This window comes from Toxorhynchites rutilus, chromosome 3 (genome assembly GCF_029784135.1).
Source record: "Toxorhynchites rutilus septentrionalis strain SRP chromosome 3, ASM2978413v1, whole genome shotgun sequence".
In the NCBI taxonomy this organism is placed as follows: Eukaryota; Metazoa; Arthropoda; class Insecta; order Diptera; family Culicidae; genus Toxorhynchites; species Toxorhynchites rutilus.
In genome coordinates, this window is record NC_073746.1 from 270,517,461 (window position 1) to 270,539,391 (window position 21,931).

Here is a 21,931-nt window from a genome sequence, read left to right on the forward strand (position 1 = left end):
TATCAATAAGTGCCCTACGATTACAAATGCTCGACATGAGATTAGAAGCAAAGTTTCCTGTGAGTATTATCGCACGTCGGGAATCATTTGTTTTTATTTTCATTTTCTTAAAATATTGTAAAGTACTCTTCGATGAAAGTGCGCCAAATAAGATTGAAGCTTAAATTTGATTCGAGTGCAAAAGAAAAGGAGGACTGTTGAGAAATATACACAGTAGCATTTAGTTGCCTTCTTTACAATGGTGGGGTTTACAAAAATTTGACTGCGAACTAAAACCTGTAGAGCGGAGGTTAGTCCGGTAGAATGCACAGACTTTCATCTGTATCAAAAGTTTTTCAGTTCAAGAATTTTGCTTAGAAAATAATACAGTATAGCAATTCCAAATGAAATCGTCCTGAAAATGCAGATTTTATAAACTTGTATTTTTGATTCCAATGTAAGTGTGTGTTCCGTTTGGGTTGGAGGAAATATAAGTTTTTCACAGCAATTGGAAATTTTTTGACTCAAGCGTAACTTTTGAAAAGGGCGTATCGATTTTAGTGCGAGAAATCTTTGATAATTTATATCTCAAAAACTATGAGTCGTACCGAAATAGTGTCTTAGAAAGAGTTATAGAGTATTGATGGTTAAGTATGAAAAAAATGTACACTGAGAAAAAAAATCTGTGTACACTCTTTTTTTTATTTACAAAATAAAAATTCAATTCGCAATATCCGAAATATATGTATATATATTTTTTTTTCATACAAAATAGAAGTCGTGCAGAAAATTTTAAAAATGGGCCCAAGATGGTAAAACTATTTTTGACGAACTTTGTGGAACATCAAATTTTTAGGAATTTTCGAAACTTCGATTTTTTGTATGTTAACAATCATTTTTAGCCACAAATTATGAATTCTGATGTGATTTAAAACAAAAAAGGTTATTGGGCCTTATTCCCGAATACACTACACGTGAAAACAATGTGTAGTGAGTACAACGTTATTCCAGAATACACGCCACTGTAAACATTTGGTAGAATTCATTATCAATACACTTAGTTCATCCACCGATGTTATTCTGGTTTACACTTCACTTCTTCTTCTTGAATGGCGTTAACGTTCCCTGTGGAACTTTTGCCGTCTCAACGTATTCATTAACTAGCGTCGTTCATTAATACTTGGTTGAGATTTCTATGCCGAATAACACGCCTTGAATGTACTCTAAAGTGGCAAACTCTAGAATACGCGTGACCACAGTGCAAGCCGGAAGAATTTTCTTTGACGAAAAATCCCCCAACCAGAACGGGAATCGAACCCGAACACCCGGCATGATAGTGTGGGACGCTAACCACTCGGCCACGGGTGCACATTACACTTCACGCTCTTTTTTGTATAAACAGCGATTCCTCGAGTTCATCATAATCGCCGATCATACACTCTCCCAAAAAGTTGGTATATATGACGAGCTTTTTGGTAAATGTTACCAATACTCAGTAAATTTATTACCAATACTTAGCAAACATATTACGCGATAACTATGATAAACAAATGTCAAATCGGCCAGTATAACCTAGTATAAGCAGTCGGTTCAACGTTGGTTTAACATATACCCTAAACATGTTATGTTAACCCAACCTTTATGCATATATTGTTATAAACTTATTGAGCTTTTGTATGTATCTTTATTCATTTATTGAACTATCTAAACTATCGACATGTGCTCCCGTGGCCGAGTGGTTAGCGTCAAACCTAACATGCCGGGGGTTCGGGTTCGATTCCCGTTCTGGTCGGGGAAATTTTTCTTCAAAGAAATTTCCTCTGACTTGCACTGTGGTCACGCGTATTCTAGAGCTTGCCACTCAGAATGCATTCAAGGCGTGTTATTTGGCATAGAAATCTCAACTAAGTACTAATGAAAATGACGCAAGTAATACTACGTTGAGACGGCGGAGTTCCTCTAGGAACGTTAGTGCCATATAACAAGAAGAAACTATCGACATCTGATCCTGCATCGATTGGGTCTGATCCATGGCTACAAATTAGAACAAAATACGCAATTATTACTACAAATAGCTACGACAGACTACTCAATTCTCACCATTATCATCTCCCAGGACCAGCGTGTAATTACTTCTCAGCCAAACACATTCGGGAGATATCACGAAGCTGACAAAACCCAGGCGGAATTATGTGAGGCTTATTCCAATTGATTGAACCACCGATCACAATCGTCTGCAAAACGTTTATGAAGTTGTCCTTGACCAAATCCAACAGCATAAATGCAGAACTAGGACTCGACAGGGCTTGTGTATCGAAGTACCCTGATTCCTTATTATTGAAGTAATGTCTCCGCATTCTCCCGCAGCAGACGAGCACAAATCATTGCTATCCAATATGTATCAATATTAAATAAAGAACATAAATTGAATTGATTTTCACGAATATTACTTACCTGTCCCGAATTTGACTGAATACGACCTTATTCTGTGAAGAAATAAATATTGGAAAGTAGTACCGTGCAACTCAATTAACAACTTGGTAATTAGGCTAATGAAGTTATATTTACATTTTCCTCGCGGTTGCCAGTAATGACAATCGTAAAAGTTACTAATACCGCGAAGTAAAATGAATCCATCGTTGGTAGGGATGTGTATTGCATCTGACATTCATTTTAAACCGGCGCCACACGATGCTACGAACACCCCCGAATATTGGGCGCTCGATGGTTAGACGCATCGTGTAGGACGAATTACGAGCCTCCAATGTCGAGCGTCGAATATTCTCGTTGAAAGGTAATCCGTTTGTTGTGGATTACCTTCCAACGCGAGTCAAAGGATTTTTGTCATTCGTTCATTCGACACTCGATTACATCCGATACACCGCTACACAATTCGCCCGAATCTATCCTTGACAGATTGGTTTGTTTACAAGTTTTAGATGAAGGAACTATGAAATTGATTCATAAAATTCAAAATATTCGGCAAAATATTGCAGTTTAATAATGTTGATTTCAAGCATTTTTAATTTACATCCTGATATCAGTACAATTGCTATGGCAGCAATTTCAATACTCGCATCATCATTCAGTTTCCTAACGTTTTTGATGGTAAATAAAAACAACAAACATTCGATCCAAATACTCACCGATTGTTTGGACCGATTGCATTGAATCGAATATTCACTTCACCGTGTAGCAGCACATTCGTCACAACCAAGGCGCCTAGAAGTATATCCTAAGGTGGGCCAACTTGCTAAAACCACTCTTCAGCCATCTTGGAAGTCTACTGTGTTTTGTTTGTAAACAAAACACAAAACGCATGTGCCCAAGCTCGCTCGTGATCAGTCTGTCTCTTTCACGCTTCAAGCAAAAAAATTCCCTTCTGCTTTCCTCCGTACTGGTTTTCATATACCGCTCCCTAACCAACTTAGTGATGAAACGGCCTCACCTTAGGATATACTTCTAGGTGCCTTGGTCACAACATTTGTCGATTCATCGAGTCAAATGTTTGAGTCCAACATTCGAGTGAAACGTTGGACGAATCGTGTAGCGCCCGCATTACAAACGATTGGTAATATTTACAGAAAATTTGTACATTCTACTGTTTGCATTAGAAAAGATCTGGAAGCGTTTTTTAGTAATCCATTTTCTGGGTGTATCGACACAACTCGAGGATAAACAAAACAAAATACAACTGACGTTTCTTTTACGGTGGGTATAATCTCATGATATATTCATGTGAATAAATATGATGAGATTTATAGAAATCGCATCAACCGTTTACACTAGCGCGAACTTATATACTGAATATATTCACATTTTCAGTGAATTTATTCACATGAAGTAGAACTGCATCCAACTTTAGTGATTTCTCACCAGTGAGAAATTCACCAGCGTTCACATATGCCTGAATTTATCCTATACATAGTGGTTATATATACCTAGAAGAAGAGTATCATACATATTCTCACCCGTTTACATCTATTTCCGTGTGATGAAATTTATCTATAGCTATAGATCTCCCGAATGTAAACGCGCCATTAGAAACGACATTGGAAATGAACACAGGGTCATTTTGGTATCAACTCCATTTTCTACACGAAGTTCATTTTTACACTTCACGAAACGGGAATGAGTACAACAAAGTGAAGTGAGATGTAAGCGTAGTGGGAACGTAAGTGTACGTGGATACGGGAATAAGGCCCATTATCAATCTTCTTCTAAATGTAGCCAATCTCGAAATATTTAAAAAAATATTTCTAATTTATTGTCTTTTTTATAGTAAATAATCCCTTCTAATATGTCTGTCGTGTTATACCGTCATGTTCATGAAATTTTATGAATTTGCTTATAATTTCCTACAACTTTTCCAAATACATCATCAAGGTTCATTTTTCGACTCAAGCGTAACATTTGAACTTAAGCGTAACTTTGTGCACCCGTGGCCGAATGGTTAGCGTCTCCCATTATCACGCCGGGTGTTCGGGTTCGATTCCCTTTCTGGTCGGGGGATTTTTCGTCAAAGAAATTTCCTTCGACTTGCACTGTGGTCACGCGTATTCAAGAGCTTGCCCCTCGGAATACATTCAAGGTGTGTTATTTGGCTTAAGAAATCTCAACTTAGTATTAGCTTAGTATTAGCAAATGACGCTAATTAGTAAATACGTTGAGACGGCAAAAGTTCCACAGGGAACGTGAACGCCATTCAAGAAGAAGAAGAAGTAACTTTTGAAAAGGGCGTATCGATTTGAATAAGAGAAATCTTTGATAATTTATATCTCAAAAAATATGAGTCGTACCGAAAAAGTATGTTAGAAAGAGTTATAGAGTATTGTTGGCTTAATTTGAAAAAAATATACACTGAGAAGAACAATTAGTACTCTTTTTTTTATTTACAAAATAAAATTCAAATTTGCGATATAAAAAAATATGTATTTTTTATATTTTTTATATTTTTTCATATAAAATAGAAGTCATATAGAAACTTTAAAAAATGGGCCCAAGATGGTAAAACTATTTTTGACGAACTTTGTGGAACATCGAATTTTTAGGAATGTTTGAAACTTCGAGTTTTTGTATGTTAGCAGTCATTTTTAATCATAAATTATAAATTCTGATGTTATTCAAAACAAAAAAGGTTATTATGAATCTTATTCTAAATGTAGCCATTCTCGAGATATTTAAAAAAATTGTAATTTATTGTCTTTTTAATAGTAAATAGGTCCTTTAAATATGTTTGTCGTGTTATACCATCATGTTCATGAAATTTTATGAATTCGCTTACAATTTCCAACAACTTTTCCAAATACATCGTTATGGTAAAGATATATGTTTAGGAGTTACGTTACGAAACATTCGAAGACATGTGGGTTAATACAAAACGTAGCGAAACTAAAAAACCTTTTTTATTTTAATACAAACTTCAATCAATCAAAAAATTGTTGGAAATAATAAGAAAATTCATAAAATCGCATGAACATGACGGTATAACACGACAAACATATTAATAGAGATTATTTACTATAAAAAGGACAATAAATTAGAAATATTTTTTTAAATATCTCGAGAATAGTTGCATTTAGAAGGAGATTGATAATAACCTTTTTTGTTTTAAATCACATCAGAATTCATAATTTGTGGCTAAAAATGATTGTTAACATACACAAATTCGAAGTTTCGAAAATTCCTAAAAATTCGATGTTCCACAAATTTCGTCAAAAATAGTTTTACCATCTTGGGCCCATTTTTTAAATTTTCTACATGACTTCTATTTTATATGAAAAAATTGAAAAAAATTTAAAAAAAATACATATTTTTTGATATCGCAAATTAAAATTTTATTGTTCATATCGCAAATTAAAATTTTATTTAAATTTTAATTTTATAATAAAAAAGAGCACTAATTTTTCTTCTCAGTGTATATTTTTTTCAAATGAAGCCAACAATACTCTATAACTCTTTCTAAGACACTATTTCGGTACGACTCATAGTTTTTGAGATATAAATTATCAAAGATTTCTCTTACTCAAATCGATACGCCCTTTTCAAAAGATACGATTGAGTCAAAAAATTCCCAATTGCTGTGGAAAACTCATATTTCCTCTAACCCAAACGGAATACACTTCAAGAAGAACTTCAAATGTATGTTTGGATACTCATGTTTCTCATAACTTGAATGCAGTTTCTTACAATTCAATATACTGTTATTCGAAATAATCGGTTAATACGTTGACTGCCACGTCAGTCACCGGTGACTGACACCGAGTTTTCGCTCAGGTGCGTCAGTCACCGGTGACTGACAAGATAACATATGATAATAAAGGTAACTAATATAAGCATATAAGCTCATAAGCTTTCCCTTTCGAACAAAAATACCTTCCACTACGATAAGAAACGTTGTTCGAATATTATTTTAGAATGCATCGATTTTTTTGTAATAGATTAGTTCTTCGTTACAAATAAATTTGATGAACGTCCTTTTACGTTTGATATGATGCTTAGGACTACCAAAATATGTGAACGACAGAATTGTCAAACGATCAATGTATTTTACATTTTCCTCTGAAATTATAGCACATCCCATGTTTACGTAGTTCTCGAACCGCGAAAGTTCATTCACCTCTAGTATCTGAAATGACGACTTTCCCAAGCTTCTCAGTTTAAAAGTACGTTTTAAGGAAACATATTCCGGTCTGCCCAAAGACAAGAGAGTACAAAAGTACTCAACACCAAAAAATACCCCCGACTTGCATGTATTTACAAAGTGGATTCCCCCAGGCACATTAATTTTGAAGTCCGTGTTAGCGAAACACAGCTAAGTGGGAAAAAATATCCCCGACTTGCATGTATATTTGCAAAACGGATTTCCACAGGTACATCGATTTTGAAGTCTGTGCTGGGGAAACCGTAAATCGGTCCAATAAAAATTTGGCAGGACGTTCAGATAACGCTTGACATTCTACAGTTATTCTGTTGTTCATCTCATGAAAAATAACATTGTATTAATTGTGATAGACGCCTAGAAATATTTCCTATCAATTGATGCAAACATCTCTCTGATCTGTTAAGGAACTTTCGAGTTATAAGCATTTGAAATACGGGTAGGGTTAGTAAACAAATCGGCAGAACAAATGTATGGGAAAAAAGGAAGTTTTTCCAGTTTTCATGAATTTAAACCGTTTAGAGATTAACGAATTGTAATATCAAATAATTACAAATCTTAGAGAACTTGTTCACAGTGAAAATAGTTATTACTGTTAACTTTATTTCATAAAAACGTGACCTATTTTCTGATTTGGCACACTTCTTGAAAGACGTAGTTCTATGTCAAAAATTACATCCGTGTTCATTATCATAGGGTGGTTCGAATATTATAGATATTATAGAATAGCATGTAGAAGGGGTTCTCATTAACAGAAATTTTAAATGTATAATGTAACAAATCAATCACCTGTTCATCTTATCCACACTGTCTGTCTTACCCCTGCTCATATTCATAACGGGTGCCGCAGATATCATCGTAAGTAAGCTCACATAGGCATTGTGCTTAGATGCGATTATTTAGGATGTAGTGACAAGAGCGGCAAAAACTTTATAGATAATACGACAAAAAGATCATTTCTACATCGGACCTTGACAGTGGATGAAAAGTGGGTATATTTTAAGTATCCCAAACGCACGAGAACATACGTTGACCCCGGTCAATTGGCCACATCGACCGCAAGGTTACATCGCTTGAGAAAGAAGACAATGTTGTGTGTTTGCTAGGATCAGGTGTAAGGTGTAATCTGGTACAACCAGAAAATCAATTCTGGTCGCAAATCATACATACCGGGCACAAAGGGCGACATGTTCAAAGCTCTTTAAACCTATGCGGCAGAGTAAAACGTGTCTTGTTTTGAGTTGAAATATTTTGCCTGATGTCTAAGCAAGTAAATTTTGCCAGTAAGTCAGAATCTTTTGTTGGCAAATTCTGGTTTCATATCTATTCAACTGGTAAGCTAAAAACGTATGTATTCATATCTGGATTTAGCTCGTGCTGTTTTTAGAGTGTGTCGCTCATCAAATTAGAACATTGAACTGTCCGTATGGAAAAAATTTCCAGAATGTTCATATCGCGAGCCAATATAAAATACATAATCAATACCAGACGAACAGGTTATGGCGGTAAGAGATCGAAAGTAAGTCACATATCATTTACTAAGTGCCGATGCGTAGCTAGAAAACTACGTATCGTGGAAACAGTTAGTAACAACCTCATACCATTCCAATCCTCATGTTTTGAGTTTCCAGAAATATATACAGCAGGATGACAATGGATGTATGGAAAAAAATCTTCATCGAATTTTAAAAACCGACCATGTTCTTTCTTTTTATTGGCCCAAAATATGCAAAATTTCTGCTCGATCGTACATGATTTATGGGGTGCCTCAAAGCACTTAAAGTTTTCATTATATTTTTTTCAATATATTTTTTGAAAACCCTGATGATTTTTTTTCGATTTTCCTAATTTCATGTCGGTAATCTGAATCGGTCCAGTAGTTCAAAAGTTGTGAATTTTTGTAAAAAGTCATTTTTGCAAAGATAAACCTTAGCTTTCAAGTATAAAAAAATATGGCGTCCACTAGCCCAAAGCCAAGTAAATAATAAAAAACAAATACAATCAATAATTACAAAACATCTTCTTTTTGAATGGCGTTAACGTTCCCTGTGGAACTTTTGCCGTCTCAACGTATGCATTAACTGCGTCATTTATTAATACTTAGTTGAGATTTCTTAAGCCAAATAACACGCCTTGAATGTATTCCGAGGGGCAAGCTCTAGAATACGCATGACCACAGTGCTAGTCGAAGGAAATTTCTTTGACGAAAAATCCCCCGACCAGAACGGGAATCGAACCCGAACACTCGGCATGATAATGTGTAACGCTAACCACTCGGCCACGGGTGCACCAATATTTGTAATATTTTTTTTAAAGCTGTAATTGGCATTGGCTTTTATTCAATATGTCAATCACCCGAATCGGTCCAGCAGTTCAATAGTAATGAATTTTTGGAAAAAGTTATTTTTTGGGAAAAAAGCTAAAATTTGTTTTTTCGAACCACCCTAAAATGGAACTGAGCCCCCTCACTATTTTTGCGGCGAACGGATTTTGACGATTTACATACCAAACGAATCGGAAATTCCCTAAGATCTGTTTAATATTCTATACATCACAATCCCCTGGTGTGCAAATGGTAAAAATTCACGAAAACTATAAGCGTTTCCATTTTCCCATACATTTGTCCTGCTGATTACTGTGCTTTTCCGAACAGAGCTATCAATAACGATTAACATATCGACGAGCAACGAATGGAGAATCGTAAGATATAAAGTCTCCGTGAACAAAGGAAAGGAAGAAGAACGAAGGGGAATATTTTCCTAGGGTATAAACAGTAGATCTCGCTGAGGCAAACTTTCAGTCTCGTTCTGTTTTCAAAGCAATGAACATCGCTTGTTCTTTCTTGTTTTGCGTCATCACATGCCTTCGTTTCGGGTTGAGCTGTGGACGCGACCAAGTTATTCATTCGCTGATGTCTCTGGCGTTGAAATCATTGCATCAAACTGACGCCATCCACTGAGGCAATACTGAATAACATGTAGCATGATATTTGATACTTGCAAGTATTGTCATTGTATTTTTTTCCATGCGATGCCAATGTTATATTGATGTAGTTATGAGATGTGGAATAATGGTGCTGTTACAACAAGCATATAATCGACTGTAGCTAAGTTTATGTCAATTGCGAAAAAGGCCACCGGAATATCGTTCGAGGTAAATTTTCAATGCAATAATATGAAACAAATTGCGACATACGATCAGCTAGTCTATTGTTCTGCGACGGCAAGAATGAATCATCAATCAATTATCGTCAATTGATTCTACAATAAAAAAACATTTCAGGGCGATCAATCCTTTCTACTAAACAGTTATTTCTAAAATTTTACAGCATTATAAAATAATATCCGAAGTTATTAACAAGCGACTTATATAAAATAACAGCGTAGTTCTACGTCAATAAAGAGGTTGTATCTTGGACACAACCTCTTATAATTTTTTTTATTGTAGAATAAGTTGACGATAATTGATTGATGATTCATTCTTGTCCCCGCAGAACAATACACAAGCTGATCGCATGTCGCACTCATGTCAATGCATTAAAATTTACCTCAATCTCTATTCCAGTGGCCTCAGAATATAAACACTTCTCACCATTTTGCGCTATTCTCAAAAGAAACGCTTGTGTTAATATTAGTGGCCTCGAAAAAAAATGCATTACTTTCTCATGCTCGAGATCAGCGCAGCTGTTATCCTTAATGGATAAAGTTTTGCTTCTTGGTAACTAAATAAGCGAAATAAATTCTGTTTGTTAATCTCAATAACCACGAAAAGAGTTGCATTGCTTCAAATGCCATCCTTGTTGAAGACAGTGTTGCGATTGGAACGCGAACCCAAATAACTCACAACATTCTAGCACGACATTCACTATGGTTTAGCTTGATATTCTTCAAATAATTATGTGGCGCACAACCTTAACTCCTGCTTCGCCATACCGTCAATTGACATACAATTGACACAAGAGCATCAACGAAGCCCTTATGATGACGGAAAACAAGCGATGCTAACTACTTCGAATAAAGAAACAGTCTGAATACTAGTCTCAGCAGACATCCATTATTCATACCCTAGCGCAAATATTCCTCTTCCGCTGCCTCCCTTTTTGTTTATATTTATTATCGAGGCTGCATAATTTGCACCACCAAATAATCGCGATAGAACTAATGCACACGGGAGCAGACACAAATGGAGTTTTAGCAGAGCGAGGATGTGCTGTTTGTACATAGGGGTTATGAAGCACACAAAGCCATATATCGATGACTTGAAGCAACTAAATATACACACACACTTATCTCCGCTTTGCGCTTTTCTCAACAGAAGCCCTTTCTATTAATATTTCCGCTCTCACTAAGCTTATCAGTCAACTAAGCTTATCAGTCATCCTTGATGGAGGTAGTATTGCTACTGTCATGTGAAACCAAATCAAAAATCACAAATTCCGGAACAATTATTGTCTTGGTGAGTCGATTGGCCTATTTTGATGATTCCCCAAACAATTGTGTAGTTCAGAACCTTAATGAAGTGGTGTCAGTTTGATGTCATGATTGCAGAGACATCAGCGGGTAGGTAATCTGGTTGCGTCCACAGCTTAATCCGAAACGAAGATATGTGATGACGCAAAACAAAAAAGAACAAGCGATGTTCATTGCTTCGTATCTAGAACGATACTGAAAGTTTGCCTTCCATTCCATCCTTTGTTTTAAAGAGGCTTAAACTTTTCAGTTCACTCGTCTCTAAAAAAAAATTGCCTCAGCAAGATCCAATATTTATGCTCTAGGCAAATATTCCCTTTGTTCTTCTTCTTTTTTTTTCTGTTCACGGAGACTTTAAATCATTCCCCTTCGTTATTCGCCGATAAGTTGCTCGTTATTGATGGCATAGGTAGGGACGCTCACAAATGAGTAGAACAAATGTATGGGGAAATGGAAATGATTCAAGTTTTCATCAATTTAAACCGTTCACACACACCAGGGGATTTTGATGTATAGCATAAAGAAATAAATATTAGCGTATTTCCGATTCATTTGGTATGTAAATCATCAAACTCCGTTCGCGGTAGACATAGTTATTAACGTTAACTTTATTCCATAAAAAAGTGACCTGTTTACTGATTTGGCACCCTTAATGAAAGACGTAGTTCTACGTCAAAAAAAATACTAATATTTTGGGATGAAGAAAAAAAACTACCAGTTTTCACGAAAATCTGAGATAAAAGCTTGATAGGAATGGTGTATAAAAGTAGGATAAATAGTCGCTATGTCCGTTAATGTGAGTAGCTTTATTACTTTCACTGTTTTGACCAACAAACCAAAATGCCGGTGATTTATAGCTCCTCACAAAATTAACATCAATTTTGCATGAAATCTATACTCTCGAGACTCCGCACAAATCTCGCTTCGCGTGGAGCTTATTGATACTGGTGACAACGGCATCGATATCATCTGCATAAGCGATAATTAAATCACTCGATTAGAGCATTTGGTCTAATCGCTACAAAAGAGGGGTAGATAGAGCACGACAAGATGCATCGATAGAGGGTCCCTTTGGCGGACGGAAGGTTCCATTTGAATTAGAACTGAGTTGTGTTCGAAGGAGATCAGTTTATTAATTTTCTGTCTACTCGCTCCCAGCTGGGAAATTCTGTCTTTCAAAGGTACTGTAGCTTGGGAGATATCGTGCCCAGTATTCGAACAGTTTTGAGAATTAGTCAGAACACCATGTGCAAGGAGCACTTTTCCAAGCTTCCAGCGTTGCAGACGCGTGAGAGATGTTTTCAATTTAGCTGGCAGCACACGGAGAAAGTTTCAGCGATGAAGAACTGACAGCGATAAAGGAATTGGCTGATGCCCTCGAACCAGTTCTGGTCGCTGTTAAACTGCTATTGCGGAAGAAATGCAGCTTTATGAAGCTAACGTCAGATTGCAATTTGCACTAGAACAGCTATCAGAGCAACCATCAGAAATTTCGAAACAGCTGCTTGAAGCCCTGATTGGAAGGATTGCAGAAAGATGTTTCGTATACGCAGATTCATTCCCATATATGAATAATCATTTTACTCGAGGTTGTGACACAGTTAATGATGACTTTGATGTCTTCTATCAAACCTTACGGACTGCATTGATCAAGCAGGCATTGAAAACAGGGTTTCCAAATTTACAGAATAATCTATATTTATACAGATTTTTTTAGATTTTTTAAAGCCAAGTATCTGTAGATACAGATTACAGATTTTCAGGATTTCATATAGAATTTACAGATTTTTAAAGATAAGGTTCCGATTTTATACAACAATTATTTTTATTCAATGAATTTTTTCTGATCACTTCACGAAAATTCTCGATTTCGAGAGCTTATCATTTCTTGATGAATTTACGAGATGTCGATATATATTGCAATCGATTTGAACACTCCCTAATCATCTAAAACTGTATAGATAATTATAAAATTGTCAAATGAATAATCGGTATAGTCAATGTTAGGAACAGGCATTGCGGTCTACACAAATGAGGCAGCCAACCTGGTTAGGGATTCTAACAATCCGAGCATTGAAAACTATTCCTTTGGAGAAAATTGAAAATTCGCACTCTTCAATCATAATTGATGAGTCTACCGAACTGGGAATCCTCAAAATTTTAGCTATTGTCGTTTGAAGTTTTGATGAAAATAAGTTTCAGATGAAAGATACATTCTATAGATCTATCAAGTTGCATTGAGTTGAACTAAATTCAGCAAATACAGGTCGGACTCGATTATATATAATCGCAATTTCACTTTCAACGTTAATTTTCGAATCCAATACATAATAGCTATTTTTCTATTAATGTTTGACATTCATACATTAATGGAAAAATTGTTTTCTTCGAGTCCGACCTGTAGTAGAGCTCAAATCATTGAATATTCTGAACTTATCTGCAACAAGCTCGCTCTCACTGGAATCCGTCGTTGAACGCAGTCTGCGGATGTTCAACGAACTGAACATGTTCTTTAATTTTCAAGTTAAATACGAAACCAAACAGCGAATCGAATTTTACATCATTTGAACGACTCGACGAGCAAATCTATTTTGCTTAATTTGAACTACGTTTTGCTATTGAATTTACTCAGATCCATTAGGAAACCAGAAATTTTTATCTTACTCCTTGGATAATATATGCCCAGAACAATACATCAAATCTAAGGACGCAGGATTAGACTTTGGAAATTTTGAATAGAATCTATAGAACCCACAAAATCTTCGTGTGAGTTGAAGCTGTTGGAACAGGTATTGACTGGATAAGAGTAGACAAATAACTACTGCTGAAATGATTGGTAAACAGTTGAACAATAAAAGTTCAAAAAATGTTAATATAAATGAAAACATACCGATTAATTTATGTAGCATAAAAATTTCTATCAGAACCTGTCCTGATCCTGAACACATGGTTTCATGTCAATTTAATGTCCCCTTTTCATTCGTTGACAGTTATCCAGTTTTTGAATCTACGTTTTCATTCGTTGGCAGTTATGCCTTACATTTTTGTGTGTACTCTAGAATATGTTATGATAAAAGTATTTACGTTGGGCAATCCAAACAAGCATAAAAAAATGCAACTATTTAAACTTTCATTACACCTCAATGAAGCGTTGTGTTTTCTACAATGTATATGTTTACTAGCGCCACGTCAACATCGTATAATAACTAAAGCTCAAATTATGGCTAAAAATTAAACTAATAAATATAATACAAATATTCATACAGATTTTCTGGAAAAGAACTAAGATAAAAAGATTTTTTCAGGTCTAAAACACAGATTTTATCATGGCAACCCTGATTTGAAATTGATCCTGACATGATCAAATTTGATGATGATGATATTTATTCTGTAGCTGGACAACAGGAGGAAAAAAATCCACTGGACGATGCGGAACCTGCAGAACAGTTGAGCATCAAGGAAAAATTTGAACGACAATTGCAACAAACAAAGGTAACAACGTCCAGCCCAAACTGAACGTCTATAAACGGATTGATGAAAACCTTCGGACTAGAGTTTTCGTGAAGAGGGATCAGAGACAAATACATGACAATGGTACTGGACTCTGAACGGACGTTTTCCTCTTCTGGAAGCTTTGTTAATGAGATCCGATCGAGATTAGAAGGCGACAAAATTAACATTCTCTGTGTCCTTAAGTATTACTTTAACCAACTTTTTGTAAAACAAACATTATCAATAAAAACCGTTTCTTCAAGATAATGGTTTTATTTTGAAGTATTTGTTTACCGGTAATTTACCGGTTTTATCGGTAATGAAATTTTCATTACCGGATAACCGGTTATTGAAAATTTGGCACGGTAATGCAATCCCTACTTCTAGGTCAAGATCCCGTACATACCCCTGGGTATAGACCCTTCTAGTTTTTTGCAGAAGAAGCCTCGGAGGAGCTATAATTCGGGAACGATTAGTTATAAAAATTAGCTTCCTGTTTTCTGGTATTTTTGCATTTTCTTCGGCTTCGATTTTTTCACTATCTGGCTTTAGGCCGTCGTCTGACACCATCGGCTTTTACCTTCGCCATCGCCTTTTACTATCACGGTTGCAACTTTCTTCATTCCTGCAGACCAATCGTATTTACCGTATCGCGCACGGTATCACAGACCGTCTTATACCTATGATGTTTAGGTTGTTGTTCACGATGGAGGATCTCGAAAGCTGTCCCAGGATATTCCAATCCAACAAAAACATCGGCATGATGAGAAAGAGCCAATTAAAACGCCGAATTTGGTTAACACATCCACTTATTCATATCACATGTTCGAGAGAGCTTTGATATGAAGCCTTTCATATCGTGATAAGCTTGCTGTATTATCTAACGCATAAATCACTTGATGTATAAAAAAAATCCTTATCCAATATTGGTGACATGTTTTCTTACACGGCGCGACTCGATAAGAAATTTTAACAGACGAAAGTTGGAGCGGGGAAAAAAAAGATAAGCCTTCCTTCGAGGGTGATAATCGAGTCTTGAACACCCCTTTCTCCTTTCAATAATTCTCACAGCAAAATGAAAAGAAAAAAAAAAAGAGCTGAGGCGTCAAGTTGATTGGTTTATCGTTCTGGACGTGAAGTTTGTTTTATAATTGTAACACATGAATCTTATCGAATGTCGAACGGGCGATTGCCAGCTGCCAAACGGGCTGAATTAGTCAGCGCAGGAATTTATAGCCTATTTCATCTTCTCCGACTTCTTAGATGGGTCTAACGTAACCAGAGGAACTTCGCCCTCTCAACGTAGTATTACTTGTGTCATTTTTAATATTTGGTTGGGATTACATCTAAAATAGATAAGCCACGGGAGCCATAACTTGATTCACCCAGTACGATCCGCTCATCTAACGACAGTCAAGTTGATACCGATTCGCATTCGTTTCAAACCGACTCGTATGATAGGTCAGCTCGGATGGTAACTTGCGCTGTGTAAACACGGCATTAAATTCGTAAATTAGCAGCGAAACAATATCAGTTGTTTGTTTAGGATAACCCGGACAGCATTGTGCAGTGTTTAAAGTACAGCAATTCATTGGCCTACTAGCGTATGAAGTTCAATTACTACAGCCTCTTGTAAGATGTTTACGAAACTGTAAGAGTAGACCAAAATTGATTTGTCAATTCGGCGCTTGCTTTGTGCGAATGAGTGTCTCGTGTATAACCTGATTTGTTATCACAGTTGTGATATCATTGGTGTGATTGCCAGTGTGCATAAAGAATGACATGTAGCGGCTTATGCTAATAAGACGACAACGACGACACGAGTGAGTTTCTGAGTTTTGCAATTCCAGTGTATTGCTTACACTCCCGCACGCTGGAAGGCGTGTGGAGGGAGGGGTGAACACAATTTCACTCGAGACTAATGTTGCCGAGTTCTATTGTGGATCCTCTTTCAGATTCATTTGATGGAGGGTTCAGTTTAAGAGTTCAGTGTTAATTGACCAATTGAAATAAATGCTTTAATTCAATTCCCACCGCGTTTCGAATAGAGGTCTGACTTGAGTGCAATGTGTTTTCCAAGCAGCGAGTTTGACGAGCCGTATTATCTTCTGAAATATATATCAATGTTTACATTTAGTATTTTTATCGCAAACCTAATTTATATTGTGATTATTGCTTATGTTTTATTTTACAGATCTCTACCAGTTCTACCTCTCAACAACAGTACCAAAGCTAAAACCGTATCAATTTGTAAAAAAGTGCCATCTAGCTCGTAGGATCATATAAAACCACCATGCATTTCAAAGAATGTTGCAACCGTCGGTGTATACTCACGTCCGGCGGTGTTATTTTAGTGGCTTTCGGGATCTTCTTGACATTCTGCTTCCACGCTGTGTTCCGGGACATATTGTATGAGGTAAGCGTACTACGACAATGAAAAACTGTGACAGAGGGTGATGAATCATGCTCAAACCTCGATCACGTGGCCTAGTTTGTGACAAAAGTTTTTTCCGCGATTGACCGCTTGGACGAACCGCGAGTGTATTTGATTTATAATTGTTAGTTGTATGTGATCGAGGAATTAACCTCTATTAGGGTGCTATCAGCGCGTGGCCGCGGACGTCTGCGACAATAATTCAATAGATACCTAGTCACTCTTATTCAGCAAAATCAAAAATCTCACCGATCTCGTAATTACTGTTTCATTTCCCTAGCAATTGAAACTTCGTCCGACATCTCGGGGTTACGATGCGTGGGTAAGTCCGCCGTTTCCGCTGTCGATGGATGTGTACTTTTTCAACTGGACAAATCCAGAGGATCTGTGGAACCACACCAGTAAACCGATTCTGGAGGAGTTGGGACCGTACCGGTTCACGGAGCGACCGGAAAAGGTCGACATTGAGTGGCACGATCGCAATGCGACGGTTAGCTACCGGAAGAAAAGTGTTTACTTCTTCGACGAGGAAGGAAGCAACGGCTCGCTAGACGATGTGATTAGCAGCATCAATGTAGTAGCGCTGGTGAGTTATAAGCTGTTAGAAGTAAATTTTTTGGATGTTGATGGATGCACAACGGGTTTCCAAAACTGTTGTAATTACAAAATACTTTACGTGAGTTATCTATGAATTGCAGCAAAACAAATTATTTAAAAAAATCTTAAATTTATCATCAGTACCTGGAATTTAGAGTGGGGAGTTTTGAATATTAGTTTTAGTGTTTGTAATTCAAAATCATAGAAAAATTAAATCTAGAAGTTGAAATATGCAGTTAAAAATCCAAATATGAGATTTAGAAACGTTTTTAGACGATTTTTTTTTATTTTGGTACAAAACGGATTCCCGATCGGAGGTATTAGATGATGGTGGTAGGTACTAGATTGTGCTTGAAAAAATTATAGCAGGTTGTGTTCAAGACATAACCGCATTGTTGACGTAGAACTACGCTATAGTTTAATTCAAGTCGCTTGTTTATTACTGCGGATATTATTTTATAATGCTACGAAAATTTTGAAACAGCTATTCTACCAGTTTGCCCTGAAATGTTTTTTTGTAGAATCATTTGACGATAATTGTTTGATGATTCATTCAGAACAATATACGCTCGAGATAAGCGCAGCTGTCATCCTTAGTGGAGAAAGTTTTGCTATTGGTGAACGAAACCAAATCACATACAAAATTCCAGAATGACATTTACTTCCTTGGTGACTAAATAAGCGAAATAAACTCTATCTGCACGCAAACCCAAATAAATTAATGACTTATTATAACTTATTGAATAACTAATAACTAATATTTTTTTGGTGCACAACCTTAACACTTGCTTCACCATAGCGTCAGTTCAATGCATTGATGCAATGTCAAAGGCACCAACGAAGCCTTTATGATGACATAAAACAAACAATGTTGACTGCTTGGAAAAAGGCTGAATATTTGCCTCAGCAGAGTTTCATTACTAATACCCTAGGGTAAAAATTTCCCTCCCGCTATCTCCCCTTCTTGTTTATATTTATCATTACAAATGGGGTTTCAGCGTAGCGAAGATGCATTTTTTTGGAAAACCCCGATTTTATGTACTCCTTGGGTGATTTTTCGATTTTCTGAAAACTTAAATGTTGACACCTGTGACACTAGTAAATGAAGTCTCCGAATGGAGCAATGAAATTTCAAATGAAATCGACAAATGACAAAACATGAAAGGTTGAATGAAAGGTTCTATTCCGTTTAGGTTGGAGGAAATATGAGTTTTCTACAGCATTTGGAAATTGTTTGACTCAAGTGTAACTTTTGAAAAGGGCGTACCGATTTTAGTAAGACAAATCTTTGAAAATTTATATCTAAAAACTATGAATCGTACCGAAATAGTGTCTTAGAAAGAGTTATAGAGTATTGATGTTTAACCGTGCAAAAATATACACTGAGCAAAAAAATAGTACTCCACAAAAAGCTTTAATTTGCAATATCTAAAATATTAATTTTTAATTTTTTCAAGAAATTTTCCATATAAGATAGAAGTCATGCAGGAAATTTAAAAATCAGGCCAAGATGGTAAAAGTATTTTTGGCGAACTTTGTGATACATCGAATTTTTATGGATTTTCGAAACTTCGAATTTTTGTATTTTTTTTCAACAACTTTTCCAAATACGTCACTCATTATGGTAAAAATATATGTTTAGGATTTACGTTGAAAAACATTTGAAGACATGTGGGTTTATACAAAACGTAGCGATATTTAAAAAAAAATGTATTTTTTTATCTCAATACAAACTTTTAACATATATTTCGTGTTGTACAATCGAAACACAAACAGTTTTTAAGTAGAATTGAAATCCCAACAACACAAATACACCTCGGTGATTCAACTTGACGTTATGGGTACAAAAATATTTAACTTGTTTACGTTATGCCTAGATTGTACCTGAAGTCAGGTATCTTTAAGGGACCTCTGTATATACAGCCATTCTATGCCAAACCGATATAGTGGTTCTCAGATTTCCATGAAAAGTGGTGATTTTGTTCTCCATCGGAAAACATTAGACCCGTATTTTTTTTTTTTTTTTGACGTAGGACTACGTCTAACCGGAAGATATAGGGGGTAAAATGGAAATCTAGGCACTGAACAAGTAGGAAAAAATGCAAGATTTGGAACGCTTATTACTCGAGCATTTCTCAATAGATCGCAAAGGTTTTTGCATCAATTGATAGGAAATATATCTACGCATCTATCATAACGAATAACATTTCATTTTTCTTGAGATAAATAATTGAATGATTGTGAAATATCAAGCATTGTCAAAATGCACTATGTGCCCATTTTTGATTGGTCCATTTTGTGCTCCTCAAATCGTACCGACCAAAACGGGTAACCAGAGCAGCAGTGAAATAGAATGAAGCACGATTGGAAAGGAAAAAGAAAAAAATAAACGAAACATTGGTCGCAGTCTCACACATGCGTAATTCTCGAGCCAGCCAGTCAGCTTAAAAATCCCCGCTCCGCTGCCGTAACGATCATTCTCATTCAAACCGTACACCACATCGGTTCGCATCACAACACATCAACAAACCAACACAAGCAGCCATGTCTGGACATGGTAAAGGAGGAAAAGTGAAGGAAAAGGCAAAATCCCGCTCGAACCGTGTTGATCTGCAGTTCCCCGCAAGGGTAGCTAGGCCGAGCGCGTTAGTACCAGTCCACCTAGCCGGCGTTATATAGTTTCGGCCGCCGAAGTGATCGAGTTAGCTGGCAAAGCTGCTCGCGACGATAAGAAAACCCGCTTTCAGAACAGAACACATTCGGTTCGGTGGACATCAAGACAACAGGCAGTTGCAGCGAGTGGCGAGTGGCAAACGCAATCGCAAAACGGCATCAGGTAGCAGAAGAAAAAAGTTTGTTCTTTATACAAACTGCTTTGGTGGCAAATCCAGAACAAGGCGGCATCGAGGGCGTTCGAAATGTTTTTTTTCAAAACCACGAGTACTAAGTTTTTTAAATTGGAACCATTCCATAAAACAAGGCGCTTTTCAGGGCCATTAAACCTTCCAAAAAAGAGTTTAGGAAATACAGTTCAATGCTTTCTAAAACAATATCCAAAATAATAATAAAACACAAATTGATTTTTTCATAATTTGTTTGCTAGGATATGATGAGTATGTGAATTTGGCAGTTGTTCTGAGCTTATTGATTTTCACCAATTCTTAAATTGCTTCTAGATTGAAAGTACAGTAATTTACACTTATCTCGACATTTAGCTAATTGGACGGACCTGCAATGCGACATATTTAGTTGGACATTTTTGTAAACATAGAGTTCGGGGTCCAAATTATGAGCCCACATTGAAAGTCGACACTGTACCACTGTCATCGCAAATGTTCAATTACAGGTTAAAATTACCTCCAATCCGATACTGAGTGGTGGTAATGCGATGTGCCATTGAATGTAATTTACTGTAATTTACTGTAAAATATGTCACAAGTTGGATGGGAAGAAATTTTCCAACTTTGGCGAGTGGCAAATGCAATCGCTAAACAGAAAGGTTTAGCCGAACAAGATGGGGATATCGAGTGATAACAAAACAATAAACTCTTTAGATTGAAGATAATTTTGTGATCCTGAAAAGGACCCTTTTTAGCCTGCCTGTGAATCCAACGAGCGAACAAATCGTAATGAATGAATTTTTTTGCCATCGCTCCCTTTTAACGCTCATTCGTTCGTCTCGTTGGACTCGCCCCTCTGGCTGAGTCTGCCGATTTCTCTCTATCCTGTGAGTGTGTACCGCTAGAGTATAAAACACGCGGACCCCAAAAAAATATCTTATTTTCTTTCTAACCGTAAACCCGTGTGGTTGTACGGCATCGGCATCGTGGACGTAACAAAGGAGGACAAGTTAAGGGAAAGGCAAAGTCTCACTCGAACCGTGCAGGTCTCCAGTTCCCTGTTGGTCGCATTCACTGATTGCTCTGCAAGGGTAACTAGGCCGAACGGATTGGTGCCGGAGCTCCAGTATACTTAACAGCGATTATAGAGTTTCGGCCGTCGGAGTGCTCGAGTTGGCTTGCAAAGCTGCTCACGACAATCAGAAAACCCGCATCAAGAACAGAGCAGCTTCGGTTCGGCGCTCATCAAGGCAACAATTAGTTTCAGTGAGTGGCAAAGTGTTTCTCCGGCACGTCGCATTAAATGTAATTTACTGAACAACATGTCACAAGCTGGATGGGAAGAAATTTTCCAACTGTGAAAGTTGTGGCGAGTGGCAAACGCAATAGCTAAACAGGAAGGTTTAACCGAACAAGATGGGAATATCGAGTGATAACAAAAACACAACACCAAAGGTTC

At 36.7% G+C, this 21,931-nt stretch overlaps 1 protein-coding gene and 1 long non-coding RNA gene across 7 annotated transcripts in view; one reads left to right on the forward strand and one right to left on the reverse strand.

Moving 5' to 3' along the window:
* LOC129779233 (protein peste) overlaps positions 1–21,931 on the forward strand; it is a 29,225-nt gene that overhangs the window by 1,203 nt on the left and 6,091 nt on the right. For 2 of the 6 annotated variants that reach the window (XM_055786593.1, XM_055786594.1), the window contains 2 exons: positions 16,796–17,017; positions 17,316–17,621. In XM_055786593.1, the coding sequence (XP_055642568.1) occupies positions 16,895–17,017; positions 17,316–17,621 (429 nt within the window). In that variant the 5' untranslated portion in view covers positions 16,796–16,894. Of the gene's footprint in view, positions 1–14,414; positions 14,602–16,157; positions 16,425–16,595; positions 16,738–16,795; positions 17,018–17,315; positions 17,622–21,931 lie in introns of those variants that run through there. The other 4 variants (XM_055786595.1, XM_055786596.1, XM_055786597.1 and 1 more) reach the window with 4 other exon arrangements.
* LOC129779235 (uncharacterized) lies at positions 683–2,567 on the reverse strand. The gene is made up of 3 exons (XR_008743596.1): positions 2,434–2,567; positions 2,080–2,366; positions 683–2,013 (listed from the first exon to the last, which is right to left on the reverse strand). It is a non-coding gene; the product is annotated as an uncharacterized LOC129779235 (long non-coding RNA).